The sequence below is a fragment of the Cornus florida genome, unplaced genomic scaffold (genome assembly GCF_030987335.1).
Source record: "Cornus florida cultivar Cherokee Brave unplaced genomic scaffold, ASM3098733v1 CherokeeBrave_3.0.0_Hap2_Chr06, whole genome shotgun sequence".
In the NCBI taxonomy this organism is placed as follows: domain Eukaryota; kingdom Viridiplantae; phylum Streptophyta; class Magnoliopsida; order Cornales; family Cornaceae; genus Cornus; species Cornus florida.
Window position 1 is genome coordinate 67,591,419 of NW_026775576.1, and position 10,914 is coordinate 67,602,332.

Here is a 10,914-nt window from a genome sequence, read left to right on the forward strand (position 1 = left end):
CTATTACGGTTTTTTTTTAAAACCGTGATAAAAAAAGCGTGGAAAAAAATTATTTTTCTTGTAGTGCCGTTAAATGCAAAACGGATGTTGACAATTTCTCCCACATCTTTGAAGAAATTCACCGCATCATCTTTTCAACCTTATGGGATAAGTTGGCAACAAAGAGAGTTTTTGAAAGAGAGACATCCTTTTGGGCAGCTTTCTTTCCGGTTTTGGTGAATCATGAATCTACCGTTCCTACATCCATATCCGTATGTTCTTTCTCAGAAACTGAAAGAGTTTTGTCATCTTTTTTACTTTTCTCCGATTCCAATACCTTGTTAAAAATATTGAAAGAATAAATATAAAACATAGATTATATTGTAATATTGCATAGAATATTATAAATGAACCCTGCTACAGTGCAAGACAAGTAAAATCATATAAGGTCGTAGTGTAATGTGTAAGGAAGGTGAAATGCAAGTGTAGTGCAAGTAATGTATTTAGTCCAATTATGTCTAAGTAAATGCATCATGTGAATATTATACTTTGACACAAAAAATAGTGTGTAACACATGATTTCATTATTAGTGTAGCAACCAGTTTGCCACCATCGAATTTTTTTAGTCTTCCAAACAATTGGTGCATTTAACCTTCATAATTGAATCAACTTCAAATTAATTCTACTAAATCCTTTTCATGTTAAAGGGTCTGATTCAATTCAAATTAGCGTGAAAGAAATAAATAGGAAGAAAAAAAAAAAAAATTCCACCAATGTCAATTTATATAGTACTACTCAATGAGGAATAATAATAGTATGGGGTATATTAACTTTTTAACTTATATAAAAAAGGGGGGGGGGGGGGGGGGGGGGGGGGGGGGTGGGGTGTATAACTTTTGAAGAAGTCAAAACTAAAAAAACACATGTTTTTAATAGGAGTATCACAACTTCTCAAGGCATATTTTTATAAATAAAGTGAATATCATAAGGCATATTTTTAATAGGAATAAAAATAGGAAAAAATATCGCCAAGCCCTAAAATTTTAATTAAAAGACACATATATAAGTCCTATAATTTTCCTATGGGATCAATAATTTCAACTTTTAATTTTTTTTACTGTAAATTCTAAATTACTAAATCTTCCATTTATACCCTGTTAAATTAGATATAAAATTTGGAATCAATATTTCATTTATACCTTTACAAAATTATATAATTTTTTTTAAATAAAAACAAAGATAAAATATTGTTGACTTTTTTATAAAAAGTTTATTTTCCTGTATTAAAGTCGTTATTAACTAGAATTAAAAGAATAGATAATATTTTTTTTAAAAATAAGACTTATTGGTCCTAGATGAAATTTATAGCTAGGACTTATCTCTCATATAACAATGAGAAAAGTAGGACTTGATGATAATTTTTGCAATAAAAAAAAATAATAATTACCTGAAACCATTGCAATTCAAGTTGCATTTGTAGAGCTAGACCGGTTGCATCAGCTTTGAGTTTCAATCCTTGCTCACTTTTCAAGCAGGCAACCATGTCCAGACAAGTCTTGCTCGATAAATCCGACAATGATAAAATACAAAGCAAAGTAAATTTGTCAATAAGTTGACAAAAGAGTTTGAATACATTTGTCTGACGGTTCAAAACTACAATATGATATAATCTTTGTTTCTCGTTGCTTCTAAGAAAAATTCCGTCAAGAAATATTGAAATGATCTCTTCAACTATTACAGGAATCCCGAAGTTGTTGCTGTTATTAGTGATTTTTTAATTGTATCTTGAGCATTGATGATGTTTCCATCAATGAAATTGTTAGAGTATCACCAGATAAATTGAGAGAAAATTGATTAATTAAGATGGTTTGCTTGTGTACGAAGAAGCTTAGAATGATAAGTGGGACAGTTAGAAAGAGTAAAATTGGGCACAAAGAGGGTACACGTGGTTTGATTGAATTTACAGACTTGCATAGAATGGAATTGAAATTAAGATTTATGTAACCCACTCTAAGTAGTTAGAAAAATGTTGAGTTTACGTAGCTTTCAAGTGTCAGCACATGAAATCTCCCAAAATTCCAAACTAACTTTATTAAATTTGAAAAAAATGGTAAATCCAAGCAATAATAAACAGGAAAGAGAAACATTTACGGAATTAGAGCCTTTCACTAAAGGGAAAAATTTAAATTTGGTTGCAGGTTGAAGGCTCAGTCGAGTGAGGCACTCACACAAGGTCCACATGCTGGAATTTTAAAATAAATAAAAATTATTAATTTTTGACATATGAGGTATAATGTACTAATTTTTGTTTTAGATTTGTCTTATCACCAAGTTCGTATCGTGACGCGTGTTCTCACATCGTGAAAATAAAAAATCAAAAAAAAAAAAAAAAAAAAATCCAATGATTGATAGTTTTTATGTAAACTATTTTCTAAAATTTAAATTTAAAAAAGTGCTTGATTTTATTCCTCATTAAATTTTTTACGTGATTTCATATTTCAAAAATTTAAACAGATAGTGCCCTGCATTTCTAGTTAAACATGAATTTGATTGAGGTAGTTTCCTTGTCCTTTCTTGGGATTTAATAGTTTGTACAATAGGAGATGGGTAGATTCAATATAAATTGGGGAGAAGCAAAAATAAAATAAAATAAATAAAAATAAAAAAAAAATAATAATTCAGAGTGGCACAACTTAGGGGCATGCTGAAAAAACTATGAATTCACTTTATATTTCATCACCTTATTAACACCCACGTCTACAGTCCTCCACCACGAACTTGGATTTGCTTGTGTGGGACATACATGTGGTCATGTACAAATTAAGGGGTTTTGATTTATATACACAAAAGTTGATGGAATATGGAGGGAAGAGATTATTATTTTTTTGTTCGATTACCTTGAAAACGAAAATATGAAACAACATAAGAAATTATTAATTTACACGTCATGGACAGTCGAATGAGGGTAAATATTAGAAATATCAAATCAAATAATCTTAAATCCTTGTCATAACAATATTATAGACAACAGAATGTTATCATACATATTAGATGAGATAAAAATAAAACTACTTCCTCTGTCTACTTGATCTAGGAAACGGGCAAACCATCAATGTCTTTTGTCAAAAATGCCCTCACCATAGATAGATTTAGTCATATCCCAAAGGAGAGGAAATTGCCAGGATGCAAACAATATCACGGGTATAGTAGAAAAAACACTTACAGGAGCAAGAATCCATGTTGTCTTCTGTCTAAAATTAAAGGTGGATTGTGGCTCCAAAGGCTACCATCATAGACGCTATAGTGACGAACAGAGTTACGAGACCATAAATTAATCTTTTAGACAAAGTGTAGAGAAAATCAATCTCTGCGTAACGCAAAGTAAGAATGGACAAGAACATCAATAGAGATGAAGTAAACAAAAAAAAAGCTAGCACATCTGCTATCATAAAGATTACAAAGGCTTTATCTCTCGAAAGAATTGGGAGGCCACTCTTGTCATCACTTCCACCTGGTACTGTAATAACAGCGGAAAATACTATGGTGACAACAAGAACTGTTACAATTGTGCACGAATTAGCAGTGTCTTTTAACCATTTTTCTCCTTCTTTCAATAAGTCCTCATGTGTCTCAGAAAAGATCATTGCAAGTGTTTTTCTTCCAATTTCAAACTTGCTCTCACACATAAATGAAATATTTTCTACTTCCTGCAATAAATTGAATAGTTTTCGATTAGAAAGCAAATTTGACCTGTTTTAGAAATTGAGAGTTCAATATGGGGGTGGTGTAAAGAAAATTTAAAATTATATATTTTTTTTAGGAAAAATAAAGGAATTTGAATTTATGAATTCTTCTTTTTGTTCCTTAATCAAACTCATATATATATATAAAATAATAATAAATGGAAAATAAATTTATATACCATTCGCTTGTCATCAAGGGTTTTGTGGCCTAATTGTATCTCCTCTATTTCTTAAAGTGGATGTTGAGGATTTGAGACAAAGTAGGTGTGTTTTTTTGGGAATGACACTAAAAAAAAAAAAAAAAAAATTTAAATGATATTAAACAAGTGATGCTGTCCAAAAATAATTTGGATGGGGTCGTTAAGAAAAGTAGTATAAGGAAAAGATTTTAAAATATTATAAGGAACAAAATAACTTTAATGTTAAATAATATTTTTATAAAAAATTGTTCATACAGCCATGCATTTTTGATTTTTTTTTTCTTCCAATAAATACTTTTCTTTAATTATTATGAAGATAACATATTAAAAGTTTAAAATTTTCCAGGAAGACTCAATTGTACTCTTAATTTTTAAAATTAAAAAAAATAAAATTGTGAATTTTTATATTTGATATGATTAGTTGATCATAGTTTTTTTCTTCTTTATTATTATTATTATTATTTTTTATTTTTATTTTTATTTTTTTGCAAATGGAAATGTTAGAGACGATTTTAGAAAATTTGTGGTGAACCCACGTTCAAGAAGTCCGACGTATTAATAAAAGATAATATATTAGAGAATCAATAAACAATTTTAGGGAGAGATTAAACAAGCAACAATCTTTAATTTACCCCATTTAAGAGATTTTACAAAAAAAAAAATAATAACAAAAAAATGGTGGCAGAGTAATAGGATTTTAGAAAAAGTTCAAGTATAAAATATAAATAAATCAAATCAAATTTAATAAGACACATGTATTGTAAATGAGAAAATGAAGAAAATTAGTATCACAATGCATATTATTTGTAGAGTTGCACCAGCTGCATCAGCTTTGAGTTTGCTACTTTGCTCATTTTTTAAACATGCAACTAGATCCAGACTACTGTTGCCGGATGAATCAGGCCATGTTAAAAGAGAATTGATAACAGACTAGTCAGAAAGTTGATAAATAAGTTTGGATACGTCTCTTTGACGCTTCAAAATTGCAATTTGAAATAAATTTTGTCCCTCTTCGTTTTTGCTATATATTGCTTCAGGGAATATTGAAACGATCTCTTCAACAACTTCAGGAATCCCAAAAGTTGTTGCGGCAATTACTGATCTTCCAACCATATATCTGGCTTCTGAAAAATCTAATTTTTCATATTCCATGCAAAGATGTCTGACAAGTTGAATTGCGTGATCATGCTTCCATTTTATCCCTCGGACGTGCTTGATCCATGGCACTGTTTTAAGGCGATCGAATAATTTAGCAGGATGCAGTAAATGTCTTTGAACATAAAAACTTGTTTTGCGTATTTATCCGTTCCTTACCTAGCATTTCAGCAACTTTCCAAAATACACCCAACAACTTTTGCTTAATTGTACCTGCCAAATATATATATATATATAAATAAATAATAATAATAATAATAATAATAAAATAAAATAAAAATACTTCTTCACACTTATACAACAAAACTAAACAAGTCAAAATCAAAGAGAAGTTTAAGAAGAGTACAAATTAAACGATCCTTGATTTTTTTCTTCAATTTTTTTTTTTTTTTTTTTTTTGTACTTGATAATATCAATGCCACCACTAAAACGTCTATCCATTAATTTTTAGATGTCACATGCCATGAATAAAAATATTATTTATGTTATTATTTTTTATATCAAATAAAATATCATACAAACAACCGTTGTCCAACCTGAATTAAAATTGATTAGTCCTAAAATTCTTGGCCCCTAAAACAACTTCTACGGTATTACCATTATAATTGGTTATCATACTCCCCTACTAGATTCTAAAATAAATTAAAATTTCATTTTAGAGTTTTCAACTTTTTAAGGGCACATGGATTCTCTAAAAGTTACAAACATAACTCCCTAATTTAATATTTTATATTATTAATCTGAAAAAGCGTTTAATCGTTAGATAACTTAGGATTATCAATTTTTACTTCAATATATATATATATATATGGATGTGACAAGAGCAACCGTCACGCCTGACATCAGCATCGATGAAACATTCATCTATTCGGCTACCTCGTGGTTTGTCTGATTTCCTTCCCTGCAATCATCCGCTCATGCCGTTCCGCTCAGGTCTCACTGGGTCTTACTGTTTGGCTCGGGTCTTACTGTTTGGATCGTCGGATTGGAAAAAAATCACTGATTCCACCACTTTCTCGGCAACCATAAAACTCATCATCTTCACAGCTGAAATGGGCATTGATTGATCGCCACTTGGCTTTGATTCCATTTAACAAAAAGAAGATCGTCGACTCACAAGATGATCTAGCCATCCGGAACAGGATCTGGTAATCTTGTGCTCGGAAGAGAAATGACTGGTTTCGGCCTGCCTTGGCCTCATCAAGGGAACGGCTCCAGTTCCCGACCAGTGTTGCAGAAGAAATGAAAGTCACGGGGCTGGCACCCAAGTAATATATATATATATTTGAGGCATAATAAAAGGAAAGATAGACATTTTATTATGGACTAGAGAGAATAATTTTGAATTGATTATTGGTTAGGTTAAAAACGTTGTTAGAAAAAAAAAAAAAAGATAAGACATTTTATTATGGACTAGAGAGAATAATTTTGAATTGATAATTGGTTAGGCTAAAAACGTTGTAGAATTGTAGTATAAGCTAACATGGAAAGGTGGAAATAACATTTCAAGTCTTACCAATATCCCCATAAAAAATAAAAAATAAAGAAAAGAAAAAACAATATATCAAATAGAGATAGAATTATTGGATTTAAACAGACCAGAAATGCAGCAATGGGTAGGATTCTCAACTACAATGGCATGTAGACTCTTCCAACTTCGTAGGAACACCTAGATTAGAAAACAGTAAGCAGTTAATGTCTCTACTGTATATAGACTCTTCCAACTCCACAAGACTATTTAAAAAAGAAAAACCTAGATTAAGTGTGCTAAATTTACCTAGTAATATTTTTTTGGTTAAATTTACTTAGTAATATTGATTCCTAGATTTTAAGGAATATATGTGCTGATTTACATTCCTAAAAAAGATTGATCCTTGCCAAAAAATCCATAGATGAAGAAGAGAGAGAAAGGATAGATTAGACTAACAAAAGTAGATTAATCTTTGGCAAAAGTTGAATTTTGTTCCACTCTTGAATGCAGAATTTTGCATAGCAATTACTTCCAACAGGTTTCCTTCCTTTGCAATTAAAGCACCCTAGCGCTGAAGGACTAGCAGAGCAATGTCTGTTAAAGAGAGAGGAAAGAAAAGGTTAACGTACTATTACAGTATTTCATATTGCATTTTCTATTTCTGTTTATTATAAAAATAAAAATTATACTCACCGTATAGACCACGAATTGACAAAGCACCAACAAAAATAGGCCCATAGCCTCCAACGTCGCCGTCTTTTCCGGTGACGTCCATTAAGTAAAGAACCATATTCTTGTAGCCAAGTAAAGCAGCTACGTGGAGAGGTAGAAAATCATCCTCATAATAAATATTGGGCAGATGTTGGTCCTTGGCCACTAACAACTTGGCTACCTCAAGGTTGTTAGCTGATGCTGCTAAATGAAGACATGTCTCCCTTTGTCATTAGTTTTAGTCAAATCCACATGTGATGACGCACTCATAAACTCCAACAGATACTTAACAAAATGATATCTCTTCTCAGACCTAACTGCTACCATCAGTACTGTATCCCCCTCTCCGGTGATGTCCGCACTCACTGCATCTTGGTGTTTTTCCAAGAATTCTTTGGCTTTCTCCCACTCACCTTTCAGTGTAGCTCTATGCAGTGGCCGGTAAAACCCTACATCTTTTTCTTCGCCTTCTTTGTTTTTCACTTTCATTCAAATTCAACAAACATAAATAATTTATAAAGTGGGTACGTGTATAATAAATAAATAAAGCATTTTCATAAACTAAGAGGAAATAAATATAATAATAATAATAAATTATCTATATATGTGGTGCAGGAGAGTGGGCTTGCTTGTTTCACTTCTTTTCAAGGGATCAAACACTTTTTCTAACTTAGTCCACATATCATGGGCAGTTTCCAAATCCACCACACATGCAAGAACATCTTTTTGATCGATCGTTCCCATTATCCAGCTTTGTAATAGTCCGTCTGTTCTTTTCCATGCCTCGCTCGTACTCTTGTTCTCTAATGACTGCTTTGGTTTCGGAATTGTGCCATTGATGAAATCACGCAAGCCTTGTCTATTAATAAGACGACGCATCAATTTTGACCACATAGAGTAGTTTTCTCTAGAGAGCTTGACAGGAACATAGTCCCCCACGTTAACCTCTACTGCCTACTGGGTATGGGTTTTCTACACAAGATTAATTAATTGAAGCACATCAGTTTTGCATGTTATCAAAATGAATTAATTAGTCTATATGTATTTACCCATTTACACATTAAATGAGGGAAATTATTTGTTGGACTACGATAATTAATTAACTAGATTATCAATCAAACACACCTACTGAAAATTCTTTATTTTACTGAACAATGTGATGACCCGAGTAACCTTACCAATTAGAGTTTTTGAATCGAACAGTATCTCAAACTTTGTCCACATATCACTCGCAGTTTCCAAATTCAAAAAACTTGGAAGGAAGCTTTCATTGATTGTCCTTATTATCCAACTTTGCAACAACCCATCTGTTCTTTTCCACGCCAAGGAATCTATTCTTGGGATATTTGGTGGCAAAATGAAACCGATCAATCCTTGATTCTCAATAAGACGACGCATCAGACATCTCCACTCACGATAGTTGCTATTGGAAAGCTTGAAGGGAACAAAGTCGCACACGTTCACCTCTATTGGGTATGGGTAAACTGCAATTAAATTAAAAGAGGAAGAGTTTAAGAAATATATTAAGACGTCATTGATGGAATTAAGGTTGGAATATAATTAAGTAAAGAACTTCCGTACCCATATTAGTTTCATGCATGATAATTAACCTTTCCCATATATCTTTTGATGTTTCAAGCAGTACCAAGTCTTGGCGGATATCTTCATTGATCGTTTCCTTGATCCATCTTTGCAACTTCTCGTCTGATTTTCTCCATTCATTGTTGCTGCTGCTTTCGTCAGAAGGTGTTGGTTTTGAAGCCTCACCATTGATGAAACCAAGCATGCCCTGACTCTCAATAAAATGAAGCATCTGCGTTTTCCAACTAGAGTAGTTATGGGTACTACTAGAGAGCTTGATGGGAACAACTTCCGTGACTTTGATATCTTTTGGGTACTCTGCAAATTAAAAAGAGAGGAAGAGCTTGAGAATTAATTTAACCAATTAATCGTGGAAGCTAGCTACCTAAGTTGAAAACTTGAAGTACGCACTACATATATGTGTAAATTAATTTAAATTAAAACATCCAAATAATTAATTTAAATTAAAACATCCAAACAATTAATCATGGAAGCTATCTTACCCATTTTTCTTTCACCCAGGATAACCAACTGTGACCACATATCTTTAGCAGTTTTCCACCGCACCACATTTGGAAGAACATCTTCATTGATGGTTTGCTTTATCCATCTTTGCAAGAGCTCGTCGGATCTTTTCCAATCCTGATAATCCGGGTTCTCTATCTCCTTGGTGCGAAAGTAGAAGCTATCGTCATCATCATCAACTGGTACTCTAATCGTTTCAGGTGGTGCTGAAACCTCACCACTTATGAAACCAAACATGCCTTGATTCTTAATAAGACCAATCATCAATGACTTCCACCTAAAATAGTTATCTAATTTAGAGAGCTTGATTTGAACAAAGTCCCTCACATTGATCTCTGCTGGGTGTGGGTACTCTGCAAAAATAGGATAAGTTCGAGAAAAATTAATCAATTAATGATGGATATGCTAGGTTGAAGTACTACTCATACTTACATGTAAATTAATCAACCATATATACGTATGTAATCATTCACATAATTAATTAAGTCATGACCATACATACCTATTTTTGTTTCATGCAGGGTAATTAACTTTGACCACATATCTTGAGCAGTTTTCAAGCACACCACATGCGGAAGAACATCTTCACTAATTGTCTCTGTTATCCATCTTTGTAACAATTCATCCGATCTTTTCCAGTCCTCGTAATCCTGGTCCTCGATCTCCCTTGTGCCCGTGGGAGAGTTAATTAACATCATCATCATTTGGTATTGTGATCTTTTCTGGTGGTGCCACAACTTCACCATTGATGAAACCAACCAAACCTTGCCGCCCAAAAAAATGAAGCATCTTCTTTTTCCACACAAAGTAGTTTTGTCTAGAGAGAATGACATTGACAAAATGCCTCACGTCAACCTCTTCTGGATATGGGTACTTCTTTGCAGAAGACAATATTTCAGAGTTTGAGGAAGAAGCCATATTAATATTGGAAGGCAAAGACTGGGAGTATGTGAAAGTTTAAGAGGCGGATCTCTTAGGTGTACTCGAGCTTGAATGTAGAGCTGGATATGGGTACTTTACAGACGATGCAGGGTTTGAGGAAGCCACTAATGTGGGTGAAAGTTTTAGAGAATCACTCTCTCACATGCACGTTGAATAAGGTGTGTTGAACTATCAATTGACACCAATATGACAAAGTAGTAGAGTTAGAATATAGAATCCCTTCCTCTAAACTGCTATATATATAGACATGGAGTGTTAGAATTATTCAGTTCTATAAAGCAAGCAAAGTATTTTAGAACTTTATCAAAAGCAATATATTAATAGAAGTAAGGCATCATGCATGTGGCTAAATATTTATTTTCATGAAGCAAAGCAAAGTATGTGCCCTTTTTTGTTGATGAAATGTCCTTGAGAGTCGAATGAGGAAGCATACATATAATTAAAATAAATTTAATTAACAGAGCATGTTAATGCATGTATGGGTGATTTTATTTATTAAAAAATATTTCTGCATGGGATGTTTTAAGCTTTGATAATGGTTTACTTTAAAAAAAAATTTCCCCTTCTATTTGACAAATATATGCTTAATATATGGTTGCTCTAATC

At 32.4% G+C, this 10,914-nt stretch overlaps 2 protein-coding genes across 2 annotated transcripts; both read right to left on the minus strand.

The window, feature by feature from the left end:
- Positions 1-220: 220 nt before the first annotated feature.
- LOC132314259 (uncharacterized) lies at positions 221-7,749 on the minus strand. Its single transcript, XM_059813142.1, has 5 exons — positions 7,527-7,749; positions 7,243-7,461; positions 4,887-5,056; positions 3,439-3,687; positions 221-316 (listed from the first exon to the last, which is right to left on the minus strand). Exons 1-5 carry the CDS (start codon positions 7,747-7,749, stop codon positions 221-223), a joined length of 957 nt encoding a protein of 318 aa, XP_059669125.1.
- Positions 6,321-10,496, minus strand: LOC132311843 (uncharacterized). Its single transcript, XM_059809966.1, has 4 exons — positions 9,869-10,496; positions 9,345-9,719; positions 8,842-9,159; positions 6,321-8,744 (listed from the first exon to the last, which is right to left on the minus strand). Exons 1-4 carry the CDS (start codon positions 10,197-10,199, stop codon positions 8,386-8,388), a joined length of 1,383 nt encoding a protein of 460 aa, XP_059665949.1. The 5' UTR covers positions 10,200-10,496; the 3' UTR covers positions 6,321-8,385.
- Positions 10,497-10,914: the final 418 nt, after the last annotated feature.